General features: G+C 52.6%; 5 protein-coding genes across 5 annotated transcripts; 4 read left to right on the top strand and 1 right to left on the bottom strand.

Annotated features, from left to right (window-relative positions):
• Positions 1-33: 33 nt before the first annotated feature.
• On the top strand, positions 34-2,829 carry HMPREF1120_07916 (isochorismatase). The gene is made up of 3 exons (XM_009162153.1): positions 34-1,879; positions 1,949-2,080; positions 2,149-2,829. Exons 1-3 carry the CDS (start codon positions 1,762-1,764, stop codon positions 2,613-2,615), a joined length of 717 nt encoding a protein of 238 aa, XP_009160401.1. The 5' UTR covers positions 34-1,761; the 3' UTR covers positions 2,616-2,829.
• On the bottom strand, positions 1,608-5,084 carry HMPREF1120_07915 (uncharacterized protein). The gene has a single exon (XM_009162152.1). The coding sequence runs from the start codon at positions 4,942-4,944 to the stop codon at positions 2,764-2,766; it is 2,181 nt and encodes a 726-aa protein (XP_009160400.1). The 5' UTR covers positions 4,945-5,084; the 3' UTR covers positions 1,608-2,763.
• Positions 5,085-5,630: 546 nt separating this feature from the next.
• Positions 5,631-9,821, top strand: HMPREF1120_07914 (uncharacterized protein; the record flags this gene model as incomplete). The annotated part of the gene is made up of 2 exons (XM_009162151.1): positions 5,631-5,684; positions 5,733-9,821. 2 exons carry the CDS (start codon positions 5,631-5,633, stop codon positions 9,819-9,821), a joined length of 4,143 nt encoding a protein of 1,380 aa, XP_009160399.1.
• A 1,185-nt stretch (positions 9,822-11,006) lies between these two features.
• Positions 11,007-12,791, top strand: HMPREF1120_07913 (MFS transporter, SIT family, siderophore-iron:H+ symporter; the record flags this gene model as incomplete). Its single annotated transcript, XM_009162150.1, has 1 exon — positions 11,007-12,791. One exon carries the CDS (start codon positions 11,007-11,009, stop codon positions 12,789-12,791), a length of 1,785 nt encoding a protein of 594 aa, XP_009160398.1.
• A 718-nt stretch (positions 12,792-13,509) lies between these two features.
• HMPREF1120_07912 (uncharacterized protein) lies at positions 13,510-14,976 on the top strand (the record flags this gene model as incomplete). The annotated part of the gene is made up of 1 exon (XM_009162149.1): positions 13,510-14,976. The coding sequence occupies one exon, from the start codon at positions 13,510-13,512 to the stop codon at positions 14,974-14,976; it is 1,467 nt and encodes a 488-aa protein (XP_009160397.1).
• Between the last annotated feature and the right edge of the window lie 15 nt (positions 14,977-14,991).

The raw sequence follows: 14,991 nt of genomic DNA, 5'->3' as shown, positions 1-14,991 counted from the left end.
AGCATGGACTCGTCCTCTTCCATCTCGCTGGTACTTTGATCGGCACGCCTACTCTGTCTCTGTTCTCCTTTTCGGACTCCGCGAGGTACTAGAGAAACTCTCGTGCTTAGTGTCATGTTTGATCGTCGACTATTTACCGTTCAGGTGCTGTAAGATGCTATGATATGCTGCTCGTGGCCTTGTCGGAAACCACGGCGATTCGACCTTGAACTTTGACCAAGCAACATCAGGGATGATGCGCCATCAATCTTCAGGAGGTACTAGTATTTGTCCAATCGCATGTCCATCAGAAGCAGGGGTATCCAGAATCTGAATGCATATCCTGCCCGCGGCGCTGCTTGAAGTCCGCTCTTCGGCCATCACTACTCTTCTCGGACTCTTTCCTGCAGAAAGAGCAAAGCAAGCTTTTACCCTAACTATGGTACATCCAATTCGGCCGTGTTTCACAGCTCTAGCGGACAACTGAGTTGGTCATTCCGTTTGGAACCTTTTCTTTTGACATGACTCACACACTGGGCAACAAGTATAAAAAGGTCTGGCCTAGCAGGAGGCCCAGAAAAGTCTCACTCATACACAATTAGATCCTTCGATAGAAGCGTCGAGTTTGGCTGGTGGGAACCAACCCCCAATGTTTGCACCATGCAAACTCGTTGGTTAAACATGATGAGTTTCCCGCCGGTATCCAAATAGACGCCGACCGATATCTCTGATTCAAACACGGCTTGGTGAACCGCAGAACCTGTTGTGGGCTACATTGAAGCAGCAGGACTCGCTCGACCTGAAGTTGATCAAGAGCTGCACAAGCGACTACCGCTTCAACCTCAGCTCTCGAGCGCATTGTGCTCTCTTGCTGCAGTTATCTGCTTCAAGTTGTTACAACAAGAGTGACGACTATGGGAGCCTCTGGATGGCGGTCACCGACACAAAGCTGGCACCGTCAATATCATCATTGTGGCGGTCTTGAAAGAACCATTCGAGCATGCACACGGCCCCTTGACACCTGGTACAAAGCCAGAACAATGTTTGAGAGGCGATTCCTCCGAAATTTCCTAAGCTACTGACTACCATGTATCTCAGCTGTGAGGACGAAACTTATTTGGCCCGTGAGTACACTGTTGCCATACAGCAAAATCCTGGCAGAACCATCAAGAACATACTGGGCTTCGCGAGCCTTCCAAGCAGTCGGCATCCTACTGTTTGTCATTCTCTGCGAAATGAAAGGCGCATTGCTTCAGGTACTGTATACTGCCTGAGAGCCTTGCCTTGCGTACCAGCAGGTCAGGGCTGGCTTTGCTTTGGGACGATGTCTTGTGCCTTGATCCGGGAGATTGATACATGTTCAGTGAAGATGAATAAAAGTCGGTCCACAAGAGCATTTCAGGCGGGCTTCATTTGGAAGCGGATTGGGCTGCTCTCCTGTGGAAGACCGCTCGACAGCTGACCTGCTGAGCGGAAAACGGACTGAGCAGCCAAAAGGGGGAGAGGAGGACAGGGCGGCGCATGATCTGACATTAAAGCGGCACGAATACGCTATCGATAATCACGACCGAGGAATTCTTATCAGTCACTGGAATTGGAACGAGATACAGGTATAAGACTTATCAAAATCATTTCAAGCGCGAATCTCCGTGTTACAGGGAACTCTCTTGTCAAATTTTCTGCCTAAGTACCTAGGTATATGAAATGCTCGAGGGCAGCTTAAATATATTCCTGCTCTCACATTATTGGGCATCTACCTGAAGGAGGTGTTTATTCAAAGCAATGATGCGGCGAGAGCTGGATAACGGCCAGGTCGCTGCCTCGCCATACAACTGGCCTCACGATGCATCATTCAGCAGAGAGACCACGGCCCTTGTGATTATCGACATGCAGCGTGACTGTAAGCATGCAATATTGGCCCCCAAACAAGGCCTCGAGTGCACAAGTGACTGAGCTGAGTAGAGAGCAGTCTGCGAAGTCGGAGGCTACTTCGACTGTCAAGGGTACGAGGTAGACAGCGCTCGAGCTATTATCCCGAAACTTCAGAGCATCCTTACTGCGGCCCGTCGCGCCCATTTGCCCATCTTCTTCACTCGAGAAGGTAGGTTTGTCGAAATGTTGAGCAGCCGCACATGTAAAGCCTGGCCAAGACACTGACAGAAGTCGTAGGCCACAGACCTGATCTTTCAACATTGTCAAGTCGAGAACGCTTTCGCTCAAGGAACAATCCCCACCATCTGGGCATTGGGGACAAAGGCCCCTTAGGAAGATTCCTTGTCCGGGGAGAAGCCGGCCATGACGTGATAGCTGAATTGTATCCACGTATTGACGAGCTTGTCATAGATAAACCGGGACGAGGAGCGTTCGCTCATACTGATTTTGAACATCTCCTCCGGCTGCGTGGAATCAAAAACTTGATTCTGGCTGGTGTCACCACGGATGTCTGTGTGTCCACCACCATGAGGGAGGCCAATGATCGGGGCTTCGACTGCGTCCTTCTGGAGGATGCAACTGCTGCAGCGACAGCGGAGCTGCATCGGTTTGCTTTGGAGTCTGTTAAGATGGAGGGCGGGATCTTTGGCGCTGTTGCGCATTCGACAAAGGTGATTGATGCGCTTCAACGGATCCAGAGATAGGGAAAGGCTCCAGAATATAGCTTCCATGCGGATGTGGTCTTGTCCTGGCCTGATGCAGCACACCACGCCCGGCGTTGGCAGCATCCCGAAGCAAAATATCCGGATTTGATGAATGATATGGATGTAATCATTCCCACCTCTCTTGCGATCACATTCGTCTGAAGGTATTGCCGGAAGCACTTCTTCGATCTTGATATCGTCCCGCATTTTTCGTGCCACCGTCTCTCTTTTCTGCAGGTTTCGAATTCTTGCTGCTCGGTTCAAATGTGATTACCTTGTCGCCCACAGCACCGCCGAACCCAGTAGCCCGTTTTGTCCGCTGGACGGGTTGCATATTCTGAGCACGAGACGCGAATGAACTGTCATGTGTGGCTCTGGGTGCTGCCTTCGATCCTGACGAAGTGACCCGCATCTGCATCTGATCACGTTTTCTTTCTTTCTTGTTAGGACGGCGTTTGTAGTCGGCGGTGGATATTCGATCCGTGGTCTTGTAGCGGTTATGTCCAGACTCATCCTCATCTGTAGTATCCTCATCACTTGACCCAGGTACCTCATCAATTGCTTCTTCCTCGACGGCAGTAAGCCCCTTTTCACGGTCCAAATTGGAGGGCGGAGCAACTTTGGTGCTGGCGTTGAGCTGCTGGAATTCTCTCGAGGTCTCATCCACAGCAAAGTCTTCATCCTGGAACAATTTGGAGAACCGAGAATCCGCAAGCAGACCCTTCTCCTCGCCATTTTGAGCCGTTGCAGCAGCCTCCATAGCAGCACTCTCGTCGCCACCTTGGGCCAACACTCGTTGAGCACGCCGTCTCTCGTTCTTCTCTTCCCGTTCAAGAATCTTCTCCACCATCTTACGGTTGACCTTGGCTGTGATCTTCTTCTTCCCTCTGATACGGCTTTCGCGTTCTTTATCGATTCTCTCTTGAACGCGCTTGGCTCGTTCTTCCTCCCAGCTGGTGGGGTTGGCGATAAGTCTAGCCTCCTCGTAAAGACCTTGGGCGACGAAGAAACCGTGCATGTAAGGTCTGAGCAGGTTGGTCTTTCCGACGAGATGATCCAGGTTGAGCATGCGAAGCTGAGCCGGGGTAAGGAATTTGTAGTTGTCGTAGACTTCGCCGACCTTGGTTTTGGAGAACGCATACGGATCATTTGGATCATCCGCCATTTCTTCCACAACGTTGTCCAAGAACGAACACCACCTCGGGGCAGGACCGAGCTGAGGAATGAAGAAAGCGTGTTGTTGGCGGCCTTCGTTGGCGGTCAAAAACATGCCACTGTCCTTGCACCATGCCACGCAGTTGATGTCAACAGCCGGCTCCACAGAGGTCCACGGCTTGCCATCATGTTGATCCCAAAGCTTCAGTATTCGCCGATCGGCAGAAGCCACCTTTGGCTCCGAAGTCGAGGCTCGGGTTGAACTTGATGGCGTCAGATACTGCACATAGTGGATAGGGTATCCGTAGCCTTGATCCTTTTTCAGTGTCGGAACCGGAGAACGAAGATCATATAGATAAACGAGCCCAGATGAGGTCCCAACAGCTTGGTTGATGCCTGACCGATGAAAGTCAAGTGCTGTAACCTGAGGTCGCCCATCAAAATCTGTAGGGAGCGCTAGAGTGGCCACTCGTGCTCTTGACCTGGCATCCCAATATTCCACTGTCCCCAAAGATGTGCCGAAAGCGTAGAGGTTATGGCTTCCTTCAGCCACTGAGGCAACATTTACACTGCCAGCATTGATGCCTCCTTGCAAAGCCCCGCCTCCCACAGTGTTCAGGTCGTTTCCTCCCACGTCCACCTCAAATGCAGTCATGAAACGGCCCAGCTCAAGGTTTATTCGGAAGACTTCTCCCAATCCATTCGAATTAACTCCGACCGTAGGCACCAATAGTTCGGTGTTGCTCCTATCGTATGCCAAATCACGTCCGTACCGTGGGATTCGTAACGAGTCATGACAGCCGCCAGGAGTATGGAATTCTATCGACCGATCCTCTTGGAGATGGACCGATTTTGAATAGTCGGAAGAAAGAAGGAGAAAGGTCTTGTTCAGCGTGTTGGTATGCCTGGCCCATGAAAGCGCCAGGTTGGGCAAATAGTGTGTATGAATCTGCGGCTTATATGTGCCAGTGCTCATGACCCATTCGCCATCTTCACTGATGCGAATGCACTGACTGGCTTCTTCGAACTCGAAATCCTGCAACAGTTCCACCCGGTTGGCATACTCGGGGTCCTTCTTGCGCTTCTGTTTTTCTGGCAGCCAGTCTGGCAGATTGCGCGAAGTGGCAGAGCCGGAGACCGTGTAGACGGGCACGGTGCTGTTTGTGATTCTCATGGCTGGTGAGGTTTAATGACGCAGATGTAGAAGCATAGCGAAAAGGAACAGTGTCCCGGTGCAAGGAGGAGCACGGCTCGCAACCTGGTTTCCGTTAGCTTTTTCTGTAGAACCAGAACAGGCGCACAGTTGTAATCATCACATACCTGGTGGGAGAGAGGCAAGCCAAAGCCGCCTTCAAGTTTGCGGCGGGAGAAATTTTTGGGCAGCGCAGGAAGACGCGGCTCGGCCCGATTGAGGAGCAGTCACGTGATAGAGACTCTGGTCACGTGCTGGCATAATCCCCCGTCCGGCGTGTGGAAACTTGAAGCGTGTCCACGATCAGTCCAACCACCACCACAGTACACGATCAATTCATTCAACATGCTTCTTTTTCAGCCTCCTTTTTCAGAGCTCCAAATGGTAAAAGGAGTCGGTTTTGGCACCGATTATACTCAGATTGCGCATCTTCAACACAAGATTTGCAGCCTTCCGTGAGCCCTCACAGTCAATATACGCTATATCACACATTGGTCGAAGAGACCAGCCTACATCGCCCTGTTCACCTTGCTCACCTCAGGCATAGAGGGCTTAATCTGACCCTCCTGATCTTATAACGCACTGTGCAATGCGCCCTAAAGCCGGTCGACTCTATTCGTTGTGCTTTCTGTGGCACTTGATCCAGCTTTTGGCTAACGGCTGACACGATGACCACGGCTCTTGAATTCCCGAACAATTGCTCTACTAACGTTTACACACTTGTGGGTGTTACCGCCTCAGCTCTCTACAGTACTAACGTATGAATATAGAACGATTTCGGCGAGATTGCTTATATCGTATGTACGGTAGCGACACCGCCAAACCATGATTCTGCAGCCATCCCGACGCCGGGGAGTACTCTCGCTCGCCTCCGCAAAACAGAGCGACAGTTCCGTGAGGCCTCCATCCTTGCTGCTTTGGATGTCGACACTTGTCAACTATTCACCTTCTACAAGAAGGTAGATATTGCCAATGCTCGAGACCAAAAGACACTTTTAAGCAAATTCGGCTATGTGCTCCGGAGTAACACTTGCACAATTGCCTATAAGACCGCCGCACGCTTGCCAGATTTAATCAAGCCCGAGCAGGCTCGCTTGTATCGACTCTTTACTACAGCGGTGGTATCCAGTATCAAGCTCCTTCCCAACGGCGATTCTGCGCTGCAGCCGGTTGGACCAAATGTATATCTGGTCGAGGGAACGCCATCAGATGGATTGGACTGGCCCCAGTCCAGCCGGAGGTGGAGCCTATATAGCGTCGACCTTCAAATCATCACCAGCGGACATGTCATTCTGACTCTCGGGAAACACGCGAGCATGTCGTTCTTGCGGTTGCTGGAAGTTTACGGAGATTCTGCTAGAGCTCGGCGGCTTTCGGAACAATCTGCGGCCGTGTATCTTGTTCCAGGGGGACAGGTTGCAAGGCTGATTCGTCGCGAAGCTGGTGACAAGTCCAACAAGACAGGCAAGCCTGGACAACGGCTCGAGCAGGGTCAGGCTCTAGATATTTGGAAGGGGGTGTGGAAGGAGTTACTTCCACAGTGGCTCAAGGAAAACATGAATATGACAATCGACGAAGATGTTGTTTGGATTGAGGCGGAGGTGCCTCTACAGGAGGTTGATGCAAGCACGCCAACGGATCAAACGTCTCCTAGATTGAGAGAAGCTGGGGATGGCCAGATTATGTGGAGGCCAGTATACTGGCCCGCAAGCCTTTGCTTCGTTGTCGACGATCAGAATGACACACCATTGGAGACTCCCAAGAGCGATGCTGATCCCATGCAGTTCGTGCAGGACTGGCTTACTGGGACTGGACAGCAATCTGGGGTTGGCCTTAAAAGTGGAAAACTTCAGCATGAAACTCTAGAAGACGATGACGAGCCACTCTTTGCCGATGACGGGCCATTTGATGTGCCGGAGCATCTCCAGTCGTTTGGACCTCCAGCATTTCCAAATAGCCACAGCATCTATCCTACACCACCCGATGTTACAATGACACACCATACACCGGGATTGTCGTCAGTGGATGGAATAGGCGTTACCCCTGCCAATTTCGCCCTTGGGCCCTCAGAGACCGCGAAGCAGCATGACACCGAAATGCAGGACTTTGGGGTTGTGTCTGCATCTAGTCAACTGGCCAACTTTGACGACGAGGACCTTTTCGAAGAGATACCGGATGCTAACTTTGACCAGGAGGGCAATGGCGATGAGCCTAACTGGGACTTTTTCGATCAACCGGGCATTGGTAACAAATCAAATCCCATGGTGACATCACATCGTGACGACTTTATCTCCATTACCAGCGAGAACCATGAAGAGAGGAACGAGCTTGAGGATTCCTTCACTCGTGGCGATGCCGAAATGGAGGTGAGTGGACGAACCAGCGGTCTGGATGACCCATCAGACGCCGAAAGGCCTTCTACACTGCAAGAAATCATGGAAGCCCGCAGTGCATCACCTGTCAAGGGTGGGAGCATTTCTCACAAAGATGAAGCAGGTGGCAGGCCGACGTCTTCCAAAAGGACTGGATCCCCGCGTCCAGTCCGCGGAACCCAGCCAAACCCTTCCGGACGCCGTAGGGGATCGAGTATTTACGACGGAGTTCAAGGCGCAACGACCCTGTCTAATCATGATCGCAAATATACGGCGGATGGAGATTACTGGTTTGACCCCAACCCTGCCATTCCCACGCCTAAGAACATCTCTGCACACACGGCTGTGTTTCACATGTCTTCCTCAACTTCATCTGAGAGTGGTAGTTCAGTGGACGGCCACGATGCTTCTGTAGCTTTGGACAACGCCGAACAGAAGTCCCCGCCTATTCCGAGAAAATGGACAGAATATCAGCCAGGGTCACCTCCGACCACTGGTCAAGCCGATGAGGTCAGGAGGGAGTCGATCAATCTCGAGGCGCAGCAGCTTCTCGATCTGTTGAAAGTGTCACTCGTGGAGCCACCTTCGCCGTCAGATTTCCAACTACACAAAGCGCTACGCAATATCCAAGGCGTAACACCTAGCAAACTCCTGCAAGTTGCTCAGATACTGGTCGAGCAAGTATCGCAAACGTCATTGATGAAAGCAGGTCACTATATTGATAGACTGCCTGAAACGTCCAATGACTATATGGAGGTTAACATTGATCTGAGCGGTATCAACACGTTCACACAGGCATCAACTGTGCAGCAGCTAATCAATATCAAGCCTGACAGCACCAGCACAAATTGTAAAGGAAGAGTCTTGAAGCTTCCTACCAGCCAAATATGTGTGCGACGTGCCGATCAGCCCTTGTTCGCTTCAGCCTCAATCATGGAATTCTGGGACACATTGAACCTGCAACCCGAAAGTGGCGCAAAGGTTGTCACCGCATTTTGCTTACATCCGAGCGGTGGAAGTGTGGCCGAGGGGTGCTCAAATTTCTTGCAGAGAATGACGGACACTTACAACAGCTGCGCACTCGGGAAGCATTCGACAGGACGAATTCCTGGCGTCACGGAGGATGGACTGTGTGCTTGGGGTTGGAACGTTCACAGCCAAGGAGACTTCCACAAGACCTGCCGGAGGTTTGGCCGTGCGCTAGCTCAAGCTTCAGACTTACACGATACCATCATCGTTTATATGGTTGCCCGGGACAAAAGCGTCGAGTCCTACCTGCAAACCTGCGAAGCATTCCTCAGCCTGTTCGAATCGTTCCGACAGTCACTAGGCGATCGGCAGAATTCGTTTGATGTTGCGTTGCAAATCGTACCGCTGAGCTTCATTGCCGATCCCGAGACATTAGTTGTGCCTCCCCAGAGTGCCTATGTCAAATTGGCGATAGAGGTATACAATCGCATACCGCCTGGGGAGCTTTCTGGGTCACCGGCTGCTGGCGGCTCCGCGGTCGTGCTGGCGCAACCAGAGAATTCTGTCCATTTCCGCCTCTCCCCAACCTTCAGCTCCCCCCTGTCCAAATACGGGCCCTGTCTTCACCTTGCCTATTCTGTTACGGCAGATCACCGATGGATTACTGCAGCTTGGACAGACGAGCTTGGCCGGGTCGCACTGAGCATGACTTATTGCTTACGCAAGCAGAATTCTCCGCGCGAGAGACCAAGACGTGAAATCTTCCAGGAAATGTGGGAGATATCCCACGACATTATGGGCAAGATGCACAGCACATGGCGTTTGGCTATCGCCAGGGAAGGATACTATGAGCCGGCCGAGTTGCAGGATTGGGAGCAGGTTATCAAAGGTCCAAGCCCACCGCATAAACAATGTCTGGCACTGCTTATTTCTATCCAACTCCAACCGGCGCTGAGAGTCTTTCCGCCCTCTATGCAGACAAAGACGGGTCCACAGGGCATGCAAAATACATATGGCACACCCGCATCAACGCCCCAAGCCAGTATAACATCACCCGATCAACTTGTGCCTGCCACTCCTACACCCGGTGGAAGCTCAATCATGAGCGTGCCGACGCCGAATGAACCTGGCTTCGATCCGAATACGGATTCCGATCTTACACTCGTAGACCCCACAGAGGAGAGCTGGGGCATCATCCTGCCGTACGGGGTAAACCAGACGGCAAACATGGTTGACTTACGTCCTGCTCTAGTCAGTTGTATGCTGATCAAACGGAAAGGGACCAAGGTCGAGGATGGATGTCTCGCAATCGAAGTGAATCTGATCAGCACCCTGTCAGCAGCGATCGAAAGTGCCGAAACATCAACAGATGGATTGCTCGAAGATCTCATGACGCAGTATCGCAGACTTGTCACTCTCGCCATGACGCGAGGCTGTGTCGATCCACTGCACGAATGCGTCCCCTGGCATATCATAACGGCAGCGAAGGGTTCACACGCACTCGACAAAGTTCTGTAAACTGAGGAAGCTCCGAAAACAGTCACTCATCTAGCAACGTATTTACCCAACACCAGGCAAGTAGCTTGAAAACAACTCTTGTCGACTTCAGTTGTACCTACCTGGTAGTGTCGGATCTCGGCTATGGCGAAGACGGGAGTTCCATTAATTGTTTACCACCAAGCCTCTCACCAACCTTTGACCACTACTGGCTTTGTAATTTGTGTCGAAGGAGGACCAGAATGTCTGTTTTTGCTCCGACTTTCCGCGACCAGAGTTCCCAAGACGATGTCCAAAATATCAACTCCTTTTGCACTCTTGTTACAGCCATTAGGTCACCGAAACGTCGGCTCCTCCGAATTTGGGGCAGACAAGGCTCTTGACCTAGGGCTAGACTCAAAGATACACCCACACCAACGTTGCGGGGCCTGTGGATATCGGTCCAGCTCTTTCGACTAGTGGGACTAGAGCCTTGTCAATCATCGGGTGGTCTCTATCTGATTAGATGCTCGACCAGGTGATGGACGGCCAGTGATGCATGCCGAGCCTTGGAGCTGTGCTTTCTCGAGAACGGCAGCAGAATCGACGCCAGCCAGGAAGCAATGGATCGATGGCGCGTCCGGCGCCCAGCTTTTCAGCTTCGATGAGTGGCCCGACTGGGCTACCTGCCAGGACAGAGTTTTATGACTTCTTGGCCTCATCTTGGCTTGATTTGACTTTCTATTGCTTCCAAGCCTTGAGACAAGGCGACGGTCTCTGGTAGTCGGAAAAATTTTCATCAGATAAGATAGGAGCCAATAGATATGGAGGATGAACGCCAGGTTTCGACCACCATTGAAGCTGGCTCCCCCCACAGCGTCCGTGGTCTGTGTTTTCGGGCTCGACATCATGGCATCTTCCACTCCTCCAGCGGCCAGGACAAATTTGAGGAGGGCCTCCTGGCTGAAAATACAGGTACTGTAGCTTGCAGTTGAAAGACCCATCGGACTAACATCATGCTACCGGATCCGTGCCAATGGATCACCACCTGTTTCGGTGGGCCTCATCGTTCCGACATGCATGGACACCGGACCCTCTGACGCAGGCCTGAAGGTGGTCCAGAAGGCGCTCATTTCAGCATAAGAGGACTGACATACCCCCCGGTTGCAATTGTTCCTGGCAACTCCAGTTGTCCTCCATCGCCCCAAGCTGCGGTTGACACACAACATGTCTTTCCCAGACCAAGCCCCCACGAAGGAGCAGGACTCTCCCTTTGACGACAAAAATGGGTACTATCAGCCCTATGACAATGAGCAACAACCGTCCGGACGGCGCAACTCGATCCTCATCGACGGGAAGTCGCCTGGTGTTGCCCGTATCGAGGCGATGAATCAAGTTATCACCCGGATGGACCGAGTATTCCTCTTCTTCGGTGTCTTCCTCATCGCATACGCCTACGGTCTTGATGGAACTGTGCGCTACACCTACCAAACCTACGCGACGGCGTCATACGCGTCTCATTCCCTCCTTGCCACCATCAATGTTGTGCGTTCGGTCATTGCGGCTGCAGCGCAACCAACTGCGGCCAAGGTCGCCGACGTGTTTGGGCGCTTGGAGTTGGTTTGTGTAAGCGTTGTCTTCTATGTGGTTGGGACCATTATCGAAACCTGCGCAACCAACGTCAATACTTTTGCCGGCGGGTCCGTTCTCTACCAGATTGGCTACACTTGTGTTATCCTTCTGGTGGAAGTCATCGTGGCCGATATCACGTCTCTGCGAGCTAGGCTGTTGTTCAGCTACATTCCCGCCTTGCCGTTCATTATCAATACGTGGGTCAGTGGCAACATCACCGAAGCGGTCCTGGCCGCGACCACCTGGAAATGGGGAATCGGGATGTGGTGCATCATCTATCCCGTCTGCTCCCTGCCGCTGATGATTTCGCTCTGGGTGGTGGCTCGTCGCGCTCGCAAGGCCGGCATTCTGGACAAATACAAATCCCCATACGAGTCGTTGGGCGCGAGAAAGTTGGCGGTGGAGCTCTTCTGGAGCCTCGATGTGATCGGAATCATTTTACTCATTGCCGTCTTCGCTCTCGTTCTCGTTCCCTTGACCCTTGCAGGCGGTTATGCCACCAAGTGGCGCGAGGCCCATATCATTGCGCCTCTGGTCGTCGGCGTGCTGTGTATCCCGGCATTCATTGTCTGGGAGCTTAGGGCTCCTCGTCCTCTTGTGCCATTCTATCTCCTGAAAGACAGGGCCGTCTGGGGCGCGCTGGGGATTGCGTGCACGCTCAACTTTGCGTGGTACATGCAAGGCGACTACATTTTCACTGTGCTCCGGGTGGCCTTCAACTTCAGCGTCATGGGAGCAACCCGGATCAGTTCTCTCTACAGCTTCACATCTGTCATCACTGGATTCCTCCTGGGATTGATCGTTTTCAAGGTTCGACGGCTGAAATGGTTTATCGTGGCGGGTACCTGTTTGTTCCTGGTGGCCTTTGGCCTGCTGATCCACTACCGAGGGTCACCTACGTCGGCCGGTCAATCCGGTGTGATTGGGGCACAGGTGTTGTTGGGTTTCGCAGGTGGTATGTTTCCATACCCAGCGCAAGCGTCCATTCAGGCGGCTTCCAAGCATGAGCATCTGGCTGTCATCACCGGCCTCTACCTTGCCACGTACAACATTGGTTCCGCGTTTGGCGGCGCGGTTTCGGGCGCTATCTGGACGCAAATCCTGCCAAAGCAGCTGGAAGAGCGCTTGGAACCCTTTGGCAATTCGACGCTGGCTACATTGACATATGGGGATCCATTTACAATCATCGGCGAATATCCTGTCGGCACCCCAGTCCGAACCGCCATCGTTGCCGCCTACCAGCATGCCCAAAGGCTTCTCTGCATCACGGGCATTTGTCTGTGCGTGTTGTTGATTGGATTTGCATTCTGTCTGAGAAACCCGAGGCTGGGCGACGAACAGACCTTGCGCGAGGTAGAGGAGAAGGAGACCATCCGCTAAGGCATGTCACGGTGTGTCTAGGCAGCCCTGTCATGACATGTTTCCTGTTGCACATCGTGGTAGCAACAGAACAGGGCAGGGCAGGGTACTGTAGGTGTCGCCATCTACGGAAGGAAAAACCCCATACGGACTTATTTGTATACCGAAACCTTGAGTACATATAACCAAGATTACTACTAGTATTAATCACCTATTGCAAAAGAACCCATTTTCTCTCTGATCCCGAAATTGATAGCTTAAGGGCGTGGGATGCGACATGAGTGGTTGTTCCGTATTTCGTCCCATGGTCACGAGTCAAACTTTACGTGAAGATGGAGGGGCACGTCAAAGATGAACCCCCTGATTGAGGGCGGAAACTGAAGCCCCCGCGAAGAACAGCACACAGTCTGGTTCTAGCTGATTCAAATCCTGCAGTGGTAGACTGTACATATATCATCTGCCACCCGAGACTTGCGTCGTCGTTTGCTGGTGCTTCAACTACTCTGCGCAACGCATCACGCCTCGTCCGGGGCAGGAATCATTGTGTCGGGTGATCGTCCACTACTATTTACTGTATCCACTTGAAGTTGTAAGTTGTTTGTCGCGCGTCTTGTCGAGCGAGCGAACACACATCTGTTCCTAAGTCTTCCATCTGGCATGCAACTCGTTTCACCGTTCCCGACTAACCATGAGGGCAACATCGTAGTACGATACGCCGCCTCCGCGATACACTGCCATCATGGCCACCCACAACCTCCCTACCAGGACCAAGACGGCCAATGAGTCCGACGACGAGGCCGTACCGGACGGTGACCCCTCGAACACTGCCGGTTTGCTGATCGAGCGGTTGCAGGCTTGGAAGCATATGTGCGGATACCTGGAGAACTACATTTCGGCGGTCGCCAAAGATCAAGCAGGCCGGGCAAAGGACCAAGAGAAGATCCTCAAGACCCTTTCAAACCCTCTGCGTGAGGGCCACCATTTCGAGACGGCTCTGGGCGGCATCGCTGGCCTCTTCGAGAATCTACGCGCCAACACGCAAGGCCAGAGCACCCTGTACACCGAAACGTCCAAGAGCTTGACGGGGTCTGTCCTGCCCATCCTCGAGCGACTGCACACGGAGATCAAAAACAAGAACAAAGAGATTGCCAATGGGGCAGGCAAGGGGTCCAAGGCGGTCGAGCAATCCCGAGTGACATCGCAGAAACACATTGAACTGCTGGGCCAACAAGTGGCACATTTCGATTCCAGCGGTGGCAGGGTGACGGCACACCATGATCCATATGTGCTTAAACGGCAAGCGTTGCATCGGCTCAACAAGCAGCTGCTTGAAGAGAACAACAACAGACAAGACCTGATCGCGGTGCAGAACTCGTTTTCCCAGTTCGAGGCCCACATTGTCACCACCGTGCAGACCGCATTGAATTCCTACAACCAGTTCATGAGCGGCCAAGCGGACCGTCTCAAGGCCATGTTCGGCGACATCGCATCCACCGCCAGCAACATCCCATTGGACTTTGAATGGAATGGCTTTGTGAAACGGAATCAACATCTCCTGGTGAACCCCAGCGCAGCACCGAGGTCAATGGACGGTGTCTCATTTCCGAACGAAAACCATCGCGCCACCAAGCCCTTGATCGAAGGATCTCTCGAGCGCAAACATCGTGGTATGGGTGCCCTCAAGGGTTACAGCACCGGCTACTATGTGGTCACCCCGGCGGGATATTTACACGAGTACAAGGACAATGACAATTTCCACAAGGACCCTGTTCCTGAGGTGTCGTTGTATCTGCCGGATTGCATTGTCGGGGCGGTCGATGGACCCAAATTTACCATCAAGGGCAAAGACTCGTCGGGCGGCAAGTTTGGGCAGAAGATGGCCATCACTTCCGAGTTCCAGTTCAAGGCTCACACGAATTCCGATGCCCAGCAGTGGCAGTCTATTATTGCCAGCTTCTCCCAGTCTTCCAATAGTCTGCCCACGAGCCCGGTGGAGAGTCGGAACATTACCCCGATTACCACCAACCTGGATGAACAGACCCAGGGCGTGACAAGTGGGCCACACAGCGCTAAATCGCCTGAGACTGCTGGTACAACGGGACAGACGCCGGTTTCAGCAAGCGCAACAGCCCCGGCTTCAGCTGGACCGTACCATGGTGCTCCGGCCTCGAACCCGCTGGAGGACCGAAAGTACGTTGAGAAGTGAATGAGCCAGCATAGG

This window comes from Exophiala dermatitidis (genome assembly GCF_000230625.1).
Source record: "Exophiala dermatitidis NIH/UT8656 unplaced genomic scaffold supercont1.7, whole genome shotgun sequence".
Lineage (NCBI taxonomy): Eukaryota > Fungi > Ascomycota > Eurotiomycetes > Chaetothyriales > Herpotrichiellaceae > Exophiala > Exophiala dermatitidis.
This window is presented reverse-complemented; position numbering and strand designations above follow the sequence as displayed.